The sequence below is a fragment of the Dunckerocampus dactyliophorus genome, chromosome 17 (genome assembly GCF_027744805.1).
Source record: "Dunckerocampus dactyliophorus isolate RoL2022-P2 chromosome 17, RoL_Ddac_1.1, whole genome shotgun sequence".
Lineage (NCBI taxonomy): Eukaryota > Metazoa > Chordata > Actinopteri > Syngnathiformes > Syngnathidae > Dunckerocampus > Dunckerocampus dactyliophorus.
The window spans coordinates 23,067,261-23,090,583 of record NC_072835.1 but is presented as its reverse complement, the minus strand read 5'-3'; the positions used below and the strand labels follow the sequence as shown (position 1 = coordinate 23,090,583).

The window sequence follows — 23,323 nt, the reverse complement described above, 5'->3', positions numbered from 1 at the left end:
TGTCCACCAGAGCTGTTGCCCGTGAATTAAATGTTACATTTCTTTACCCAAGCCCAGCCCACGAGCTCCACATCAAGCATGTTCACCTCCAAGACCGTCTCAGACCAGCCACTCGGTCAGCTGCTGCAACAAATGGCTTGCGTAATCCAAGAGTTTCCGCACAAACTACCAGACAGCGTTTCAGGGAAGCTCATCTGCATGCGCTTCGTCCTCGTCGGGGTCTTGACCTGACTGCGGTCAGGAGCAGACTTGTTCACATTCGATGGCGTCTGGCACTTTGGAGAGGTGTTCTCTTCACGGATGAATCTCAGGTTTCACTGTACAGGGCAGATGGCAGACAGCTTGTATGGCGTCGTGGAGGCGAGTGCTTTTCTGATGTCAACGTTGTGTGTGGAGCGGCCCATGGTGGCGGTCGGGTTGTGGCAAGGGCAGGTGCATTTTATCGATGGCATTTTTGCATGCACAGAGATACTGTGAGAGCCTTTTATTGTGGTCAGCCTAAGGCACACTCATGTACACCGGATACTGACACCACTTCTAAAGTAAAATTGTGGAGTGGCCTTTTATTGTGGTCATCTTAAGGCACACTTCACTTGTGCAAAAACCATGCTGTCCAATCAGCATCTTTATATGCCACCCCTGTGAGGCGGATGGGTTATCTCGGCAAAGGAGAAGTGCTCATGAACAGAAATTTAGAGACAATTAGGCCTTTTGTGTGCACAGAAAAACAATTCCATCTTTTAGTTCAGCTCATGAAAGATGGCGGCAAAAACAAGTGTTGTGTTCATATTTTTGCTGAGTATATAAATAAATGCACTGAAACATTCTGTGCCACTTTTCAGGCATTTGTTTCATCATTTTCATGTCAATGAGTGTCCTATAAAATATTCTCAAAAGCAGCCAATCGTAGCTAGAAATGTGCACCTTCATCCACACCTGCACCATCATTACCTGCTGCTATGGCCTTTCCACTAAATCCCTAAAAACATGCACATAATCAACATGAAGAGCAGCCATTGGCATGCCATCCAGCACCACTGCACCACTTAGCATTCCCCCTCTGCTGGCGGAGCAGGTCAGGGAGCGCCGACATGGACTTCTACACCTTGAATATGAATAGAGAAACATGCCATTTACATGCACGTGCACACACACACACACACACACACACACACACAGACACACAGCTCCTAGGTCAGGCTAGGTAATCCTCAACAATTCTCTAGTCTAAATAAAGACAGTGACGTTAATGAAGGATTTATTGATGGAAAACCCTCTTAACGCACAAGAATGCTGACGTTGAAAAGACATTAGCGTGAGGAAATGCATGGTGACACGACTTGTGACCTGAGCTGTCTCAACAGCCCCGGCTGAATATTGTTTCAATCAATACAGTTTTTGCTCCAACACAAAAGCGGAAAGTTTGAAGTAATTTTTGACGGGGCAGTGTGGAAAATGTGAATGTGCTGATTTTGTTGATGCAGCAACAATAATAAGTGAACAAAGGTTACCGGGCGTCCTATCTTGCTCATTACATTGGCTTTTTAAAATGACATTGGATCCCAGTGGGCCACTACAGTAAGTTTCTTTGAATAAAATACTCCATAAATTTCAAGTTGTGTACATGCATTCTTCTCCTCTTGGCTGACGTGCTCGGATTCCACAGCCTCCACCCGACCACGCCTACTCTGCTGCGATTGGTCAGGGGTTGAGGGTCAGCAAACAGCAAAGTCTGTGCTTTGTTTACAAAACAGCTGTCTGCGAGATGGCGAGAACAAAAGAGACGTGAACCGTGGGGTTGGTCCTTAGCTCCCCTGAAAAACAAAAGTATCTTTCTATCGCTGCCTTCCTCCCGTTTAGAGATGCTAGGACTACAAAATGACTTCCTCAAGTTGTGAAATGAGAAATTCACGAGATCTTGTGTAAACCTCAGGATATGGCACATCTAAGAGCAACAGTTTCAACTTACATACGAGTGTGAAAGCGTCTTTCTGGTTGATTTTTTAAAAAGGTTTCCCCCATTTTTAAGTATAATTTTAAGCAATTTCAAATAATGTCAAATAATACTAAAACCCACATTTATTGCATTTTAATTATTTTTAAAAAGCCTTTATTTTTATTTTGGGATTTTTTTGTGCTTAAAAATTGTATTTTTATTTAATACTATCTTTTTTTCATTTAATGAATTAATGTATTTTTTATTTATTCATTTAAATGTAATACTAAATAATAACCCTAACACATGTTAAAAATGTCTATTATTTTATTCATACATTTTGAATTGATATTGGAAGTATTTTGCACTATATATTTTTCACTTAGTGATTTTATTTGAATGTTTCAATATTTAAACCTTACCATTTCGAATGGGACTACTTTTTACTTCTAATTCTTCTCATTTTAATTGTGCGTCTATCCTTCCCTGCACAGTCACCATAACACACAAATGCACTCCCCACATAAAGTACTAGGATGCTCAATATAATCAAAAATAAATATGCTTCTTTTTTTTTTTTTAGTCTCCTGCAGCGACGTCTCTCCTCTTATGTTTTCAGGTGGATCAGGTTGCCATGGCAACAGAGGGGAAGTGCTAACCGGGTTTTGGGCAGAGGTCATCTTGCAACACGCGTTAGAAGAAGCTACCGTGCACAGCAGGGGGTACGGGACGATGAGGGTATTTAAACATATTTTACAGCTAAAAATATGCAAATGTGATCCACTAGCTTTTAGCACTTCAAGTGGTTTCTTCCCCCCCCTTAGGTACTTGTAAAGAACATATTGTGCCCCACATGTCGCTGCTGCTCACCTGCAGCCACCGGGGCCGAGCGAGTGGAAGCCATCGTGACAGGTGTCACACTTGTCCCCCGTCACGCCCCCGGCACATGAGCATCGCCCCTCACTGTCACACTGGAGACTGGTGGAGCCTGTTTGGAGGAGCAGGAGGAAGAGGGGCGGGGTTAAGGCAGGAAGCGACACAAAGAAGAGAAAATGACAGCTCATAAGGCGTAATGGCTATAAGCAATCAATACGTCCTTAATAAATGCTGGGAATAACACCTGCTATTGGATTTGTGTTAGGAAACAGCAGGCTGGGGGAGCGGGAAATGATCTGACACGCCGCCGCTCGGGTTAATGGAGAGAAAAGAGCGACTGGGGCATTGCGGCCCGGAGAGGACGGCCAGGCGGATGGAGTCTGTTATCACCTTTGATCGATAGGAGGGTCTGCCAAAGCCCCCGTGCAATCACCTTGCACCATTTAGGAAGGAGATTGGAAAATACTGTGTGTGTGTGTTCTCTGTGGCATCTTCATCGCCGTGATGCTGCAATTTGAGAAGAAGACGTCCAAAACGCCGCTAGTCACCGTTGGTGTTGCAGTCGCAGGGCAGGCAGGGCTCGTCGGCCGACTTCCTGTAGTGGTTCTCCCGGCACCGCTCGCAGTGGGCGCCGTCTGTGTTGTCCCGGCAGTTGAGGCAGCGCCCGCCACTGCCCGTGCTGCGGTACTGCTCCATGTCCAACATGCACTCGTCCGACCTCCCGCTGCAGTTGCAACCTGCGAGGTTCGGGAGAAAGGCGGGAGAAAGGTCAAGCGAGCGCCGCTGCGGGGCGGACATACGGAAATAGACGCGGTGAGAGATTATGTGCTCTGGGGTTGGATCATAATTTAGCTAATCTCATTTCACACAGGCCTTAATGAGGAGACGGTCTGCTCTCAGAGGGGGGGAGCTGAGATAGCGTAATTCGTGTTTACACAGGAGCAAATTACTCAGCTGATAAGGCAGCATCACTGCTCATACCGCCTTGTGTCAAATCCCTCCTCAGTTTTTCTCAGCCATCCTGAGGGGGGATTTAGGTGAAATTGCCCGTTTTATTATGAATCCAGCTCTCTGTTGTGCTAGTATTAGCCATATGCTTCATGTGTTTATGCCCCCCTCTGCCTGCTAATATGCCATCTATGCAGCTGCTTTACTATGAAAAAAGGAATATTTTGCAGTAGATGGCGCAGAACAGTGAGATAATGTTGCACCACATATGACCAGATGATCCACACATGCTTTGTAAACATATAGCAATGCCAATATCAGCCAGTAGGGAGAGCCATTATGAACTACAGTGCATCTTCGCGTATTGCAATTCAAAATGTGCAGATTTTTGGTAAAACATTTTTTTTTTTTTTAAGAAAACATATGTCATTCACCCGAAATTGCTAACAATTTTACAAACATGTGATAATAAAGCATTAAATGTACATCATAACAACGGTTCAAAATCTTGCCTCAAAACTTGCAGCGGGGGGTGTCACGAGACACTCGGTTCACGAGATGAGCCGGTACACGAGATTGGGTCTACGAGACTACGAGATTTGAACATTACATTTAAGAAAAGGACAATAATAAAATATAATAAATAATATAATAAATCTCCTGTTTTAATTTTGTGAGATCTTGTGACACAATTACAAGTTAATAAATGATCGTAAGTCCTTACTGGAAGTATATCAGGCGAGCAGCGTGGATTATGCAGCTGATGCTTGGAAAAAAACACCTTCTCGGGCTACTTGGCTAGTAGCACAACACTTAGCCGCTTTTGAGGGAGCTGGAGGCAGATGGAAGCACGACCAGGCTGAAGGCTAGACCGCAAAGCAGATTCCATCTGTGCTATCATCATTAGCATTCATTATGAGTACCTCTACATTCCTACATTCCCGTTTTTTGGGATTTTGTTGGCCCGTTTCTAATACAACACTTTGTAGTTCTCAAAAACCCTTGCATGCTTGCCGAACCAGTTACTTTAAAACAGTAATGAGTTAAGTTACTAGTTACTCACTTAATTGGTAACGGAAATACTCCGTCATAAATGGAATTCGTTACCAGCGCGTAATGCAACGACCTGCTTGTGTTTCACGATGATGTTCGGAGTTCCGATGACTATGAATGCACCTCACGTGTGATTGGTGGAGAATGCGGTAGTGTCGCGTGGACGTGGAGGGGACGCAAGACAGTGACGGTGTGCAAGTTGGAGATGTTGGAACTGAGCAGGTCTTACGGTATAAGAGTCAAATGTTTTGTGACTCGGGAGACTACCATAATAATGCTTCACGTTGTAACGTTTGACATAGTAAGAAGATGCCAGCCTCCCAACAACTACAACATGTCTCACTTTCACTTTTTGTTCCCGTAGCTTTTTACTATTTTTTTTACTACATATTTTTTACTTATTTATTTACCATCTAGGAACTTCTTGACACATTTTAAACCAACCCAGAAATCACATGAAACCACTGTAATGGGAAACTTTTTAAAAGCTGAACTGAGCTCTCGTGATGTACTTATTTACTTGAGAGATATATTTGCAGATTTGTTTTGCTTGAATGTGTTTTTTTTTGCTACTGTACTGAAAAATTGTCTACACTTGTCAGTCCAAGCTCTGAAAAGCCCGTTTTTTGGACGCAGGCAACCAAGGTGATGCTTTTATTCTGAAACGGTCTACAGGTCGCATACTCCCCGCAGCCTTTTGTGAGTGGAGGTGTGTGCTTACAGGAACAGTTGTGTCATTGTCGCCGTACTTAAACAGGGCCAGGAATGAGTCAGCAGCGCTAACGTCTCCTTGGAGGCTCTTTACAGGAGCACATCAGTCCCATTCTGGGCTTCTGAGGACTCCTTCATTTGCATAACACGACCCCGTGAGGAGGCATACGCTGCCCTCGTATTGCTCCTCGGGGCTTTGTCTCCATATGATTAGCCTCTTCCTGAAATGTGCGTTGATCTTTTTTTAATTTTTCTGCAAGGCTTTTAGCAGCTGCTTGAAAGTGCACATGGACCGGCGAAGCTGCGCAATACTCAAAGTCTGATTTTCTTTTAAACAGGAAGCACTTAAGCACGGTTAAATGTCCGAAACGTGCTGCGATAAAATGACGGCCCATAGGTCAAACCATCATCACGCATGCACGTCTTCAGCAAATCTTGCAAGATTTCAGCTCAGTGAGCATTTCAAGCAGGGGTGTCCAAAGTGCGGCCTGCAGCTAGTTTTTTATTGTCCCGCGGCACATTTGAAAACAAACAACAGCAAGAGAGGTTGCTATTCATACTGAAAGGGGAAAAAATGCAAACATTTTCAATGGGCCTGCCTGTTGCTGTTGCTAACCTCTGGGCCAGCGTATCCTAACAGTTATATGGTAGGGTAGGGCCTGAATCGTGGGTTCCTAATAAAGTGGGAGTTTTCAACTTTGGTCATCAATTACATTGCCATGGTTACACAGAACATTACTTACTCTAAATGTTTTTTGTCTCACTCCCATTTCTTCTTTTTGCATTTTGAAGCTCTACTTGGAACCTCCTTAACATCCAACAGTGCAAAATGTACATTCTTGTAATTCTTCCACTGGTCTTAACATTTGAATGAGGAGTGTACAATAAGTGTGAAGAATAATGTGCTGTGTTTCGCAGGCAGGCCCATAATAAGGCTGGTTGTCACCTTTAACACACATCTGCGATGCAGGATTGTTTTTTAGCCTGCTAATTAAATTACAAATATTAAAATGAATGAGCATGCTTTGATTTTTGTGGGTCCTCCGCTGAAAAAAGTTTGGACACCCCTGATCTACGGGATTAACTCCACAAGTGTGTTTTGCATATAATTACTAGAGGACAGTCTTTTGGCCGAAAGACTATTATGTTGGCTAACACACAATCACTATTAAGACTTGTGGGCCCAATGTCATGCGTGCAGGGCAGTCTGCTTCTGGTATTTGATGTATTTAGTATTATACTGCGCTGATTAAGTCTGCCTGCTATTTCAAGTGACTGCTACTTGGAATTAAGTGTAGGAGCAATTAAAAACCAGCTCGCTGCATATTCAACATCAACGGTAAAAGGAAAAAAAAGCTATTTGTGGGCTTATTTTATTCCCCCCACAAGCTCTAAAAAAGAGCCAATTCTGAGTCCTTCCTGACAGCCTTCCGTCAACGTGTGATGAGCCAAGCCTGATAAAGATACTAAATCATACACGATGCTGCTGCTGGCAAACAGATGCGCAAAGCTACATCAAATGTATGTGTCAACACAAAAACACAGATGCCTCTTCAAACATAACAGTGTGTTCCAGAATTCCTGATTATTTATAGGATGTACGGAATTCATTCCATCCTTTAAGCTGGGCCGTATCCCTTTGGAAGTCTTATTTTCAAATTACGACTAAAAGTATACGAGCAAAGTTGAAGCGCTCAGTCTACAGTACGCGCATGTCGCTGTTCCAGGTAAGTCCCGCAGGTGTCGCGTGCAACTGCAACTGTTGTCGTCGACTGAGAGACTTGAAATCAACCCCGATTCAAAGTCAGTCGGACGAAATTGGGCTTGAAACTGTCTTTAAAGTTTTTGCTTTTAATGAAAGTATTGAAAAAAAACACCTGTTTTCATGGAAATGTAGTAGATTGTTAATTATTGCAGTTGGTCCTTGGGTTGCAAACATTTCCTGGGCAGTGATGGAAATCGATGTCCGATTTCCATTTCCATGGTGATGGCTTTCCTTTTCTTTGGCGCACTGCCGCTTGGGAGACATAAGTGTAAAAAGTTCCCAATAAGGGCGCATGCTGCATCCTTACACTGCTCGTGGCATGTATTCTACCACTTGGGGGCGCTGTAACTAGTTCTCGAGTGAGGACCAAAATTAAGTTTTGAATTCATTTGTGGGAGAACCACAGAACATTGTAATAAACGTCGTAAACCGAGGACCGCCTGTGTTACACGATGTGTCAAAGACCGATCTGAAAGTGGACAATCCTGGTGTTCAAAGTACATCCACCATGTTTTGTGGAGTACTTTGAGGAAGGATTGGCACTTTCTGTTTTTGGAACGCACTGCTACTGAATCATATTGGAACGTTTTGACAGTGTTTGTATGGTTTCTGTACAAAGTTCCACACGTCCAGGCGTGCAGGGCTGGAAGTGAGCTACCAGGGGCACCAAACCTTGAAAGACATAAATGGGGATGCCCAGAAAAAGGTAAATTTGTCTTTATGTCTTTGTTAAACGCTTGGCCGACAAAATCAGTTGGTCGATAAATCTGTTAAATATTACGTCTGAAGTCTTTACAGGAAAACTGCACTTTTTGGGAGGAATTTTTCTATTATCCACAACACTTATATGAGACATGAACACACGTCTTTCCCTTCTTTCTGTGCATTGGAGATAGTGAAAAACTGCGAGCATGAGGCAGCTAACAATGTAATGGGATTCACCTATTCTGCCGATGAAGCCCTCTAAAAAAACATTGTATCATTTTGCATCCATGCTGTGACCATGTAGCAACAGGCACATTCATGAGAACATGTAAAACTAAAGTATTTTGTCGTACTGTATTTTGTGTGTTTTAAGCATTACCGGAACTTCTTTCCGGGGTGCGTTGACTTCACACGGCATATAGCAACGGAGACCGAACAGTCACCACTGCTTCAGTCTTTCCGGATTTTTAGTAGGTAGTGTATGGAATCTCAAACTTTTTGGTTTATTGCCACAACCTTCTGCTATCCACAAGCAAGGAGTGATTTGTAACCAAGCATAAACTTTGCCAACAGCAAGGCGCTGTGTCACTACGCCAGACAAGTAGTTCCTTTGTGTTAGCTCCTACAACAACAATGTCGCTGTCCGCTGGTTAATATGCTGGTGGACCATGCTGGTCCATACTGGTCAGTGCTGGTTTATGTTGGTGGACCATGCTGGTATGCATGGTATGGAAAAGACAACATATGCTGGTCTGTGCTGGTTTTTCCAGCAGGGACGGATATCGCTCACGTCTGGCGCCCCTGGTGGCCTGGCTAACTTCCTGGTAGCGTTTGGACGTTGCTGTGTGTGTGCCCCCATCGGCCACCACATTTTTAAACAGTAGGATGTGGAAAAACCAGTCAAAACGTACACACAAAGAACTAAGACCTTAGACTGCCCAAGTGATCAACTTGAATTTACATTGAAAAAAAAAAAAGGTTTTCAAGTGTGACCGTGAATAAAACTTACGCAAGCACTCGTTGGCCGAGTCCCCAGTGGCCCGAGCCCAGGGTCTGTCCTGGTAAAAGGCTTGACATTTCTGGCAGTCGTCGCCTGCCGTGTGATGCTGGCAGGCACAGACCAGGCCGCCTCCGCCGTGCTCCGCCTGCACGCACTCGCTGGCGTGGCCGTTACACTTGCATCTGAGGGAAGATTAACAGGATGAAAAAAAAGGTGAGAACGTTCCTCACACGCGCTTTGCAAACAGTAAATTGAGTGGAAGCCAGTGGGTGTTTCCACCCTGACAAGGTTACTTCCTGTCACTTCTGCAAGACGGATGGCGGCTTGACATCTGCTGAGTGCACACTTAAAAAGTGTTTCCAAAATAGAAGCTGAAGTTATAATCATCATTGTTGCCAAGCGTCCCTTGAAAAACTGAATAGTCCAACAAAAATAACAAAAGTACGCGCTTTGTTCCTTATTACCGTGGGAAACAAAATGAGTTCAGTAAAATGCCAAATGATTGCATTGACAGCTTCGCAACAGCTCGCCACAGACTAAGCCAATCGATGCCAGCATTTCTTCCCTTGTCTTGACTGACACTATCCCTCAGCTAGCTAGCTGGAGTTATCTGCCCAACTTCTGGTCTTCTGACTCCACGTGTGACGTTTTACCACAGTGACAAGTTGTATAGAATTTGAGATTACATGCTTATAGGTAAATATCTATTAACTTTCCAAATGTTTCAACTTTCTTCTTCAATAATCTTTGTAAATGTTCTTTTTGGAATATTATAACTTTATTCCTATATTATATTATAACTTCCCCAGCCTAAATTTCCAAAAAGGACAACTTTATTTTGTTTCTCATAATTTTACGACTACGAAAAAAAGTTTATTCAATATTTCAACTTCATGCTCAACTTCCTCATAATATTACTAATTTATTGTTTTAAAACTGTCACTTTTTTCATTAGAATACAACATTTTTTTCGTAATATTTGACTTTTTAATTTTCCAAACATTTAAACTTTCTTCTTAAGAATTATGATTTTACTCCCATAATATGTTAACTTCTTCTCCGAACAGAACACTTCTTCCGCAACCATATTTTCCAAAAATTGCAACTTAATTCATTCATTTCCTAATATTATGACTTTGTCTTTCTTTAATATTTCAACTTTATACTATGTTATTGTTATTGTTATTTCTCCTCATAATATTATTCTTTTTCTTGTTAGATTACAACTTTTTCCTCTTCATATTTTGACTTCATTCTTGTAAAATTCCTGCAGGGCTCGTTTGTGTCTGACGAGGACGCTACAAGCGGCCATCACGTCCACGGCGTATGTGCTAACTTAGTACTAATGTTAGCTCACATTTTTTAAAGTGTCATATAACAACTTTGCTCTCTTGTTGTCATTATAATAATGCCGTCTAAGTTGTTTAATTAACGTATAAACATAGTTAGTCGGGACAGAGATCTGTTAAATAAAGTTGTTTTTTTCTGTTAAGCAGTAAAGATTTCTATTTAGGAAAGACACCTGTTTCATTCTGTTAACTGTTCATCTGTTATTTTGCACTAAAAAGACTTTGATGGCTGCACGGTGGCCTGGTGGTTAGCATGTTGGCCGCACAGTTAAGAGATCCGGAAGATCTGGGTTCATGTCTTCTCTTGGGCATCTCTGTGAGGGGTTTGCATGTTCTCCCGGTGCGTGCGTGGGTTTTCTCAGGGTACGCTGGCCCCCACATTCCAAAAATATGCGTGTTAGCTGAATTGCAGACTTGTCCATATGAATGTGAGTGCCAATGTTTGTCTATGTGCCCTGCGATCGGCTGGCGGGATAGGCTTCAGCATACCCCCGTGATGCTAGCGTTCACTAATGTTAGTGAACAATTCACTTCCTGTATCCAAAACATGCATCTAATGAAATTCAGGTTTGAGTAGAATATAAAAATTGTCGCCCACGCTGCTTTATAGTTTACAGAGAACGACCTAAGCAAAACCGATTGGAGGTCCCGCCCACAAGGCTTAAAACGTGAAAATAAATCCTCAGATAAGAAGCTTTTAAAAATAAAGTAGGTTCTGTGTAAAGTCTGTGTTGTTTTTGCCAACTAAGTAACTAACGAGCCAAACTACCGCTGAGGTTTGAGAATTTAGGATTTGACCAATATATTTGCCTCTAGAGTTGGACAAATTCAAACCTCTTCTGTCATTACAGCTGTCACGAATTGTCCAATTGTGTGTGTTTTGCTTTTTCTTTGGCTTTTTTCATCCTTTTTAACAGGAAAATAAGGAGGTGAACATGAGCAGAATTTTACATCTCAATTGCCACCACTTACAGACTGTCAGCAGCACCCCCTGGAGGTGTCCACTGTGTTGTGTCAGCATCAGAAGGTCCTGTCAAGCGACTGTGATAGAGCACAGAGGCGACGGCTGGCAGTGCGTGTCAAACCACCGCCAGTTGTCCCGCATGTGCTCGCCCTGACACTTACTGGCGTCTGTCGCTCACACAACACCAGCCTCATAGGTCATATAATACATAGCAAATGTCAACACTGAAGCCTGCTTGCTTGAGGTTGATCTGCACGCACTCTTTACGCGTGAACTTCCCGGTCAGCACGGTGGCGTAAGGGCACTGATCTGAGGTGTGGCAGTACGCGGCTAATGTCTTGTCATGCAGGTCTCCTCCCTCAGGTGTCGAGACACTGATGCAGGATCTGTCACGGCGCTCCGCTGAGCCTGAGCGTCCGTGACAGGTGTCAGATCAATTTCATACTCCAGCTGAAGGGTTCATTGCAAATACTTAACACTTCCAGAGTACCTGGAGTGCCAGAGTCTAGCCCGGTCCCCTCTGCAAACAACCTATTTATTTTAGCAGCAGCATATCCATCACCGGAGAAAAAAGGCTGCCTGAAACCAAGATGACTCCGCTCGTCCCCACAGCGTGGTGTTGCCACACCAGAATTGGGGATAGGAAGAACGGCCGGCAAAGAGTTCTGACCAACCGAACCCTTGTTGGATCAACTTGCTGATTAGAGTGACCGAGGAGTGGAATGCCATCCCACGGCGGGGTGTGTGAGACCAAGCTGCCGATACGTCTCGCTTCGTCCTTGTTACCGCTAAGAACGAGATCCTTCAAATCCACCAGAGAGCACCGAGCGAGACTCGGCATGGGCTGACTTGTTTTGTTACCTGCCACCCACGGAGAAATCGGAGATGCCGTAGAAGTAGGAGCGCAGTACTTTGGCATCCTTAAAGACCTCGTCCCCGAAGGTGTTCAGTCTGTCCAGCGAGATGAGCAGGTCGGTGGCCGTCACCCATTCCTGGAAAGCAAATACGGTGGCAGAAAATGTTAAAAACAGGTGAAAAATGGTACAAATGTACATTTTGCTCTGTTGGATCTTAAGGAGTTTTTCATAGAGCTTTAAAATGCAAAAAGAAGAAAAGGGAGTGAAACAAAAACATTTTTGAGTAAGCATTAAAGTGAAATAGGCTGTTCATCAGCTGGTCAAAAGTTTAAGAGCACAGCTTTTAAAAGCCAAAATCTTGGCAAAAATGTGGATTGAATGTGATTTACTGTCAGGCATTCACACTGTCATGGTCTCTTGGTGGCAAAGGCAAAAAAACTTTCGCTCTTTGAATGCGGTGGGATTGTTGGGCTGCATAAGCAAGGCCTGCGCAGTCATTTGAAACGTCTTCAATCATCCTGAGGCTCATGGAACAAAAAGTCAAGCAGTAGACCCACAAAAATGTCACCGGCCCTGAGCCGGAGGATCCCATTGGCTGTCCGCGGGTGTCGTAGCCATCTTGTTTAAGTATGTGTTGCACATCTTCATCACACATACAAGGGACAGGCGATAGCGCGCTTTGATATGAACGGAGAGAAAGTAACGCAGAACGATTTGTGACTTCTGATATTTTTGAGGAGGCATTTGTGTGATCTTTTGAACGCATATTGCTTTGAGAAGCCAAACTCTGTACTTAAGTGGTCCCAGCCACTAACCGGAACTACGTTCCTCTTCACCAAAATCCGACCAGAACTGGGCTCTCTGGACCAAGTTGGGGGGTAAGTCACTGTTGATGCACAACACTGCCGATGGGGATGTCATCTATCCCTTCAAGAAGCCAAAAACCTACCACTTCCACACGAGATGGGAAGATAACTTTTTTTTCATCATGTTGGACATGCCATGGCTGAATTCATGACTTTATTCATTCATTAATTTCAGAAAAAACGTGATATAGCAAGGGAGCGATAATCAAACTGTGATATTGCGAGGGACGACTGCATAGTTTTGCGTGTCTGTAATGGAGTCATCAGATTTACATTGACTCCTATATGCGCAGACCTTTTGGAAGGAGTTAATAACGAAAACTGGGGTACCACTGCATATGAAAAAAAATGCATTGAGACTGCGGCAGCCCGTTGGTAAATCGGGCAGTACTTGGCTAAGCTCCTCTCCTTGATATGACTTGAGCTCCCCTGTTTGAGCCCGCCGCGGCGCAAAGGTAAAGACGGGACGGCGCGAGAGGAAAGCGGAAGCGTATAACAAATACACTCAAAGCAAACTGGAAGATAAAAGTCGGGCTCAGTAAAAGGAGAGCGATTGGCACCAGGAGTCCCTTGACAGTAAAAAGAAGACGGAAATTGAACTGCATAGCAAGAGAGAAATTGTTTTGTCTGATTCTTGGTTTGGGTCTTTGGCACTCGTGGAAAAAAGATTGCAGACTGAGAAGTTTGAGAACAAGCGAGCCTCACGCTTTGGCAAGCTACAGCTGCTCTTTGTCTGTCTTAACCAATCATGGCTGAGTATAGAAGCTGAGACCACCCAGTTGCACTCTTTACTTCAACTAAATCAGGGTGTCCAGAATTTGCAGTCTGTATATATACAGGTATCTACAGTACATCCACATCCTGCTGTAGATACACGCCTTCCTAATTTTAGTACTTTGTTGAGCACGCACTTGCAACCATGATATCAAAGCCAATGTTATTGAACGTAATCCTTCTAGCTGCGTGGTTCTTTCTTGTGGGTTATCCTTTATCCTCCATTATCCTTGTTGTGATAGTAATATGATCTTTAATATGTATCCAGCACGTTGATATCTTTGACAACAAGCACTCTTGCTTGTTGGTGGTTCCGATCATGAATTTCCACAATTCCCTTATTTAGAAATTAAATATTTTCAAAGCTAGAGCGTAGAAACGACCCGTTAGAGACCTTGTAAATATGGTTTGCAACATTATCAGAGCCCTCTAGACATGAAATAACACCCCTATATTCACCCTTTACCCTCCTATTACCCAATATTATGGCCAAGACATAATAGACTCACACTTTAATAGCAGTGGGAGAATTATTTTTTTACGTTCTCTTCTGGACAGTACTTCCTGCTGTGGCTTTAAACATTACTGGCACCTGATGACCAGTGTAGAATATTACATATCATCACTCCATCTTTGAATGCGTCTTCTGAAAGCCTTACATTTTTATTTTAGTTCACTTAGCCATTGTTATGCTTGAAAATGCTTCATTTAAGCAAAAATGTGTAACATTTGCTTGAATATGCATATGTTTTACTAATATTAAGCTGTATTCAACCACAAAACAGGGATTATTTGTTAATGAATATATTATTGAAAAACGCGATAGAGTGAAACCGCGAAGTGCAAAGTTTGACGGTAATTTGGGTTGTCTAAAGTGCGGCCCGGGGCCCATTGCAGCCCGCAGCTTGTTTTTGTAGAAATTGTAGAAAAATAAAATAAACCACAAAAAAACAGCAAAAATGGAAAGAATACAGCAAAACACAAAAATGTAAAGAGAAGAAGCTGAAATGTTGATACTAATAGCTAATAATAATAAAACAAAGCTTTGTCATTAAATATGTATTGTGTAGGACGTTTTTTTAAAAGCCATTTTACACAATTAAAAAATACATTAAATATCAAAGCGACCTCTCACATTTTTGGATTTTCAGTCTGCAGCCCTCAGTGGAAAAAGTTAGAATACCCCTGAACTAACTCATCCAAACCAGTGATTCTCAACTGGTGGATTGTGACCCAAAGGTGGGTTGCAGAGCCGTTTTCAATGGGTCACGGGTTTTTGCCTGCATGGAAAAAAAAAAATTCTAATGACATGTGCACCTTGCGTTCTTGTCTGTGCTTTTTGCTTGCTATGCCACTTAACCATTGCAACAGTCCCTTTATAGATAACATATTTGAGAAGATTGAGTAAAAAAAATCCCGCCATGTGGGTCCCCGCTTGTCACTGAGGGGTGATATAGCACCCCCCAGCCAAACCTGTTGAGAACCATTGATCCAAACAAGGACCTAAGGCACCTCAAGGACTTCAAAACCCTCTAACCCCACTTTAATGAAGATGTACATATCAATATTCTGCATGCTGTATGGAAAAAAGATGATTCAAGTGCAAAGGGTTCATAAAGAACACACTAAAGAGTATAACCTTCAACCTTGAGCAACAGAACAGAACGCTCTCTTTTCACCACCACCACCATCATCATCATCACCACCATGGCCTTCCTTGCAAGGCTCCACTTTGGGTGACATTTTGCAGAAATGCAACACTTTCAGCTGCGGCTCTTTGCTTGTTTGTCCGCAGCTTTCACATTTAATCCCGTTTCCACTGACAATTACAGCCATTTTGTCTCCGAGGGGCGATTAGGAGAGCGTTCTCTTTACTTTTTCTACATTCTCAGCCTCACCAAGCGTAGCATGAGATTTATTTGCACAGTCCTGTGGATTTCTGCCTAAAAACAACAAATAAATAATATAAAAGGTTTACGAGGGAGGACTGAAGGTTACCAAGCCTCCTCCGATGGCTGATATACATTTTTCTGAGAGATCATTTTCATATCTGGCAAGCTGGCGATGGTTTCAGGTCACTATGCAGTGAAAGGCAACTTGCAGAGATTTTGCTGAAATTGCCAGAGACGGATGAGCTATCACTTGGGACAAATAGTTTGCTTGGCGCTGTTAATGTGGGATTGCATTTGAAAGCGGGGACCGGCGGGAATAATGAAAGAAGCGCAATAAAAAAAAGGATGCTAACGTGTTCCAAATCTGAAAGCGGGCAGTTTTTTTTTTAATAAAAAAAAAGGAACTTTAGTTTTGCAACGACCTTTACAAAATTGTAAATATTTGACTGCATTGCATTGCAGAGAAGTGTGAATAAAAGGTGCATATTTCAAGGCTTTGAAGCAGACTTTTGCTGAGCAATGCATTTCTCTGGGAGAACTTTTGGAAATAAATAAAACTCATGTACAGTTCTGCTCGCTACTTTGGTTAGAGTTAGGGTCAGGCTGATAAGGTTTTTTGGTACAACTAGCACACCAAAAGTGAATGTTTGTTTACAAGTGAGCTCATGGGAAGTTACGGCACAGATAGGAGAAAAAAGAAGCGCCTGATTTGTAGTCTCGCCTCATTGGCAAGTTTTTTTAAATTATCGGTTGTCAGAGCTATTTTTAATGGATCTGATCGGATTTATCGGCATGATGTCATAATTCCCTCATATCAGCCCAATAATTATCAGTTCAATAACTATCAAACAATACAGGGGGCAGCCCCTTAAACACTATTGACCAGTCACATTTTAGATTCACCTCTTCGGGCCAGCTAGCTGGCCTAAAATAAACGTAGCTGCATGTTTGCCACCGAATGTCAACGCTCCATGACACGACCTGATGAGGCCAAAGGTGACACATCTGGTATGAATACATCGCGCTGGCTTATTGGTTCAACCTCAGTAAAGTTTCTTTGTATTGAAGAATCAGTGGATCTTGTTCCAACTCCTCCCCTCCCAGATCCCCCCCAAGTCCAAATCAAGAGCTCTCACTTGAAATAGCCTCTCACTGGACCTTATATCTTGCCTCTTTATTTTTCATTCTGTCTCCCCCTGCTAGTCTTATAACTGCTCTCTGAGCCAGGAGTGCACTTGGACACAGCGGGCCTGAGCAGCCCATTTAGGTCCATAGAGATGGAACCTGAAAGCAATTGATTGCATTTGGCTTGGGGGGGCTTTTGCTCTTTTCTACTTTGCCCACAGTTCCGATGGCTAATGGTGGTGGTGCGACCGCTTCCATGACGCGACTTTGTCGATAGCGCGACAAAAAAGGGTCAACCAAGTCTGAAATACGACTAAAATGTAATGGGGTTGCGATCGCAGAACAACAACAACAAAAACGCATGGGAGATTCTTATTTATCTCCACATTAATTCTACCTTGTTGCGGCTGCTGTGCGTGATTTATTAGATCCTGGCTGTTTATTTACCATGCATGCTCACGGGCAGACCCATATTTAATCTTCCCTTACTACAACTCACAAAAAGAACAAGTGAAGAAGACGTGGAAGAGGTGTTTTAAGTTATTTGAAGGTCAAGCTAAAGCATATTGTTGCTGTAGCTGTTCACAGTGGAACGGTTTTACCCCTATAGTAAATCAATCATTCTTTCCTATTCAATACTGCTTGTGCTCATTTGGGTGCGAGGTAGGATACACCCTGGACTGGTTGCCAGCCAATCACAGGGCACATCTGCACAACCATTCATGCCCGCATTCACACCTGTGGATAATTTAGAGCTGGGGTGTCCGAAAATCAAAGGATGCCAGGGCCACTTTTACGTATTTGAAATCAGTGTAGATATGCTGGGACTTGGTGGTTGCTGTCCTCGATCCACTGTCCTCGTGTTATGATTCAACATATTTATACATTTCCACAATCATTCTCCATTTTTACGTTCCAACATTTCAAAAATGTGAAAGCCGCCCCCTATCGGTGGAAATTCATTTGACATTTAACGTTCGATGTCAACTTTTTCCATAATTCATATTTTCTGTGAAATTTTTGAAAAAATGTATTTTACATTTAACATTGCATGTGAAATTCTGCTTATTCTGTAGGGGTGTAAGGATTCGTTATAATAACGATTGGATTCGTACCATGATTTGTGGTTGCCGATACGATTCAAGGATGATATTGGTTCATTTAGAGCGATACGATCCGAAAATTCAACCAGTGTGACTGTGAAATAAATAGCTGGATCCCGGACAGTACAGGTGATGGTTCCTAGATTCCCAATGTTTGTTGTAAGTGAATCAGGTACAATTGTGGATATAAACAGGAGGTTAACCTTTTCTGCTCTCATTTTCAGTATTCAAGAAGCTTTCAATAAAAGTACAGTAAGTGCAAGCAACATTTCAACAAACAGCTTCACATCATTCTCAGTACTTGTGTGCCATGCAGGGATAACCTTTTCTGAGAAGTGTGGCCGGCTCGGTATCTGGTACAGTGGCTCCAGCGTGGCTCCCGGATTTTCAACCACACTGTAGGGTCGCATGTCTTTAGTGGGAACGAGAGGTGCCTGGAAGGTCAGCGCAGTGTGAAATCCAATGGCGCCTTAGTAGGTGGTTGGAGAGATTTGTCGTGTTGCCGTGATATTTTACTTGGCCTTTACACAGCGAGAGACTTATTTAGAACAGCTCCCTCTTTACAAAAGACAGTGTTTCCACACACTGGACCGCAATGGCGGCTTAATGATTTCTCGCTCGCCAGCTTGTGTCTTGCCATCCGCCATGCTACATTTTGGTGTCTGCTGGTGCGTGGCGATGATGTCACAGACAGGCAGACTGAATCGAGTAAAGTTTAACGTCATCATTAAATGTGCTTAAAAAAACACACACACACACAACCATAATAGGCCTGCCGTGCTTAAATACAATGCTGTATTTCCTAGTATCGATGCGATCGATTGATTACCTTTTAAACGACGTTAAATCAATACATGTCGTCTGGAATGGCCACTTGCCGAAGTGGCAGATCAATATAGGAATACAAATCAATACATTGGTGCAGTAGATGAATGGTTACAGCCTTATTATTCTGTGCACGGTGGCATGGCTCAGGTTGTGCAGTGGTCGTCTCCCAACCTGATGGTTGCTGGTTCGATCCTTGGTCCTCGTATTATCGTTCAACAAATGTATCTGACAAAAAAATGTCTCGACAAGTACTGGTAAAAGCACATCAACAGCAGGTAGTAGGAGACACATGGTGGATGATTGTGGTGCAATTATACATTCACAAAAACTAACATGCAAACGGTGCCTCCAAGGTCTTCATAGCAAAGGAGGAAACTAGGGATGTCCGATAATATCGGTGGGCTGATATTGCCCAATACTGGCATAAAACTGTCAATCGGTCAATATCAGTATTGGGTTTTTTCCCTATGATGAAAACTGATTAAAATAAACAAAAACAAAAAGCTGTATATTGGCCTATGGGCTCCCATATTTTCCGGTGCGCAAAGTATGACCTCATCAAACCGTGTCTGAAGTGTGCTGTAAACAACCATGGGTGAGTAACCAGCTAGCTCCCTCCTGACTGACGTTATGTCTGTCGTGTCTCCTTTGGATATGAAACCTGCGTTTTGCAATGACAGCAAAGCGTTGGTTGTGCGAGGCGGAATCAAGACCTCTTCCTTCAATACTTCCAATTCCCAGGGCGAATGCCATCAATCGGGAAATCATGGAGTGTATCGCCCCGGATAACCGGACTCACCAACCTTGTGGAGTTCCTTGAGCCACGCTTTGCCACACACAATAGCATGTATTTCACAGATGTTTGCTGACAGTTGTACAATGTTGTTTACAGAAGCTAATTGCTGATGCTGCATCCATTAGCTTGGCAACAGATATGTGTTAATTCCACGACACAGAACGGAAAAATCACACATGACAGGAAGGAGGAAGTGAGAGAGCGTGTAGGAGTGCAGGAGATATGTGATGTTCCACATATTGGTATTGGTATCGGTTGATATTGGAATCGGAAATTGAGAGTTGGACAATATTGGCAAAAACAGCCAATATCGGACATCCCTGGAGGAAACCCTGCAAAATACTCTGACTTGTTTAAAGAATTCAAGGTGGACCACATGTCTTTCAAATAAGTCAAAAAGAAAAGCCACCAACACCTTGTGGGCCTAAGCTTTTCATTCGTGCTGACATTACAGGCTTTTCTTTTTCATTTGCCTGCTAACTGCTGGCAACTCCCTGCTGCCACCTGCAGGCCTTGAGTGAAATATTGTGCAGCGTGTGTCTGGTGTTGACACAAATCAGATCGACTGCTTTTCCAACCCAAACAAGGCAGTTTAGTGAAATGTTTAGCTTTATTTACGACTCGCTCCTTGCAGCCAGCTCATTAAATGTTCATTACCGTTTCCAACGGCTGCCCTTCTTATGCTCGAGCTTGCTTTGTTTTGCATTTGTCGCCCAACTTTGAAATGCATTGTTAGCCTTACAGAATGTGTCCGCAATGTAAAAGAAAATATGGTCATTTATCACAGAGCCAGAGACCATGATGGGGGGACTAGTTATTAGTCATGCTTGGGGGAACTGTGCTAATTGTGGAAGAGCAAATAAAAAAAGAGAGCAAACCCACTTGTAAATACCACTTATTTCAGAGAAAAGGAAGCGAGTTCCTTGGGTTAATTAGCATTCCAGTCAGCCCATTACTTTTTATTTGTGCAAATCACAGCAAAAGCTTAATTAACTTCCCCGTTTTGGCCGGCCTTACAGTACAGCGACAGCACTGACGTGGGATGCAGAGAACACTAATGATTCAATTAGCAGCATTATGTAGCGAGAGCGAGATTTGAAGGATATCAAACATGTCCTCTGTGGAGCGTACATGAACTTCAACCCCCGGCGCCCAATGTTGTCTTGTCTCTCCGCCCCATCTTCCCCGTGTTGCCCTGGCAGCGAAAGGAAGCACACCGACGTCCTCCGCTCCAAAGTTAATAACTTTTTAATTTAATTGCTTAACTTCGCTGTGACCCCAATATGTAGACTGCTCACTCCTCCCCCCCCAATCTCCCCCACTCATTGTCATTCAGCGGCGAAGCTCCAATTTGCCACGCATCTTTGCAGAGGAGATGGACAAACATCCGCGATGGATGAACAGACAAATTAAATTTGACTTCATCAAGCGCTTTTCAACTTAACTGCCGTTTTGAAGTAAAAATGTGTCAGGCCATTACTTTGAAAGTGCATCAATATGATTTGTGGCAAGGTCGGTCAGTTCTAAAGCATCTAATAACGCAATAAGTCTTAATATTACGCCGAGTGGGCACACTGAACAAAATAACCTGTACGCTCCCCACCTGGTGTTCCTTTTTGGGTGTAATTTGTTTTGACCTTTAAATGGACATGCAGATGTGTGTGTGTGTGTGTGTGTGTGTGTGTGTCTTTTCAGCAAGCTGACAAGAGTGTGTGAAGTCTCCATACTGAAAAAAAAAGAAGCCCCAAAGGCACAAGTGGCCAACCTGCCAAGGGATTAAAATGCTAATAAAACAGGCAGAATGCATTTGCAGGTTTTAAGCCTCATGAAATATGCATGGCTCCCTATGAGCCGCATGCGGAGGACACGGCACGCCGGATGCCGTCGAGAGGATCAGGGATCATTTCTTACGCCACCGCCACCGCCTTTATCCTAAAGTGTCGTTTTAACCTCTGACACCGTCTGTCCTTCCGTCTCTCTGGAAGAAGTAAAACTAATGTTCTTGTCTCCTGGAAACACTTATCCAACGGCGGAGCAGTGTGATGATAACCACAGAACCAGAAATAGAATAATGTCATATTGAGCATACAGTTGGCTCCATGCCCCCACCCACCCCAAAAAAACCTTGTTCTAAGATTGTTATTGAGAAGGCTATTTCATCGCTTTAGCTTTTCTTGTGGGTTCTTTGGACCACGTTGCTATCAAAGAAATAAAAGTGTAATAATAATAAAAACATTATTTTCAGACTTAATGTTATACTATATTTCACAACAACACATCCAGCAAAACGCTCATTTCACAAAATGTATTTTCATACTACACACCATTTCATGTTTGATGTTTCGTCGTTACGTCGCACCCCATAAATTATTCATCCAAAAAAGAAGCGGTAGAATACGTAGCCATGCCTTGCTACACCGATGAAGGACAATGTCACTTTTGCCCTTTTTAAGTTACCTTTTTTCTTTTCATTATGTCTCCCAAACAGACTCTTCCAAAGAACAGGAAAGTGAAAGAGAAAAGTCAAGAAAAATTAGGCATCGTAAAACACTCAAAAAGTGGAGAAACGACAGTCAACATTGGCTGCGTGCCCGATCCAAGATGTTCAAACGATAAGATGCTATCTTTGAACATGTGAAAGATAGGATCCACTCCTATGAAATGAAAAGACACACTTAAAAGACACTTAAAAGAAAAGACACACTTATTGGGAACTATCAATAAGAGCTGGGGTGGGGAACTATCAATAATGTGGCCACTACACTGCTTAGTTATCATTTCCAAACAACCACAGGGACAAAAGTCAGGAGTCTTTTTTTTTTTATTACTCTTTCATTTACTTCTTGAATGTAATCTTTTTATGACTGTACGTCATATGTCTTTCATGTGTACTGTGTAACTACAATTTAGGTAAACTGTATCCCACTAAATGTGCTTCCTTTTATTCTCCATGCCTGCTGATTCCCTCAGTCCATAATCATAAACATGAGGTTTGCTGCGTGTCCATTCACAGCAGTGTTAGCAAACAAAAGGGTTATCAATCAGTGTTTTTCACAAATGATGTGGAGTACTCTAATTTAACGTGCCATAAAACATAACAGCAGGACAATGACATTAAATGTCAAGTACATCAGCTGTAAATGACCAATGGCCTTCTTTGTTTCTGGGGGGGACCATTTATTTATTAATTCATTTATTTATTTTACTGCATTAGCCGATAAGGGCTTGTTTCTATGGAAATACAATATTGTTCTGCGCTCTGCTATGCCTTCGGGGCATAGTTATGAACAGCTCATTGTATGTGACCAGTAACTGAGGTCGGGTTTTATAACGGGGGATGTCCAAAGTGCTGCGCGGGCAACATTCCGCAGCATTTCCATTAAATAAAATGCAATGTGTCTTTCTTTGCTATGCAATGCAATGCATTTTTGCTAACTAACTTTCGAACGTGCTACAAGCATTAAATCCCGCCCTCTTTTTGGTCTGAGCACTTAAGCTATGTGGCATAACGTTGAACGCGGAAAAAATCATAATGCTACGAGAATAACATCCAAATATGATGGGAATAAAGTCATAATTATGAGAAGAATATTTCTAAAAAAATTAACTCTTATGAGCTTTTTTGTTATATTATTTGTTATATTTGACCAAACAAACGTACCTTCAGTTGTATCAGGCATTAAAATGAACAAGGTAGTGAAAAAACAAGGGCGGTCTAATCATTTTTTCCGTGTCTGTACATCACAAAGCTGAGCTGCGTTTTTTTCTTGAAAAA

At 42.7% G+C, this 23,323-nt stretch overlaps 1 protein-coding gene across 3 annotated transcripts in view; it reads right to left on the bottom strand.

Moving 5' to 3' along the window:
- Positions 1 to 23,323, bottom strand: part of lamc3 (laminin, gamma 3) — a 108,176-nt gene that overhangs the window by 67,104 nt on the left and 17,749 nt on the right. For all 3 annotated transcript variants that reach the window (XR_008566509.1, XR_008566508.1, XM_054756948.1), the window contains exons 3-6: positions 12,169 to 12,299; positions 9,004 to 9,176; positions 3,361 to 3,549; positions 2,807 to 2,924 (exon numbers count right to left, since the gene is read on the bottom strand). Coding sequence is in view for 1 of the 3 variants with exons in the window: in XM_054756948.1 (XP_054612923.1) it covers positions 2,807 to 2,924; positions 3,361 to 3,549; positions 9,004 to 9,176; positions 12,169 to 12,299 (611 nt within the window). In the remaining 2 variants the exon portion in view is untranslated. The remainder of the gene's footprint in view (positions 1 to 2,806; positions 2,925 to 3,360; positions 3,550 to 9,003; positions 9,177 to 12,168; positions 12,300 to 23,323) is intronic.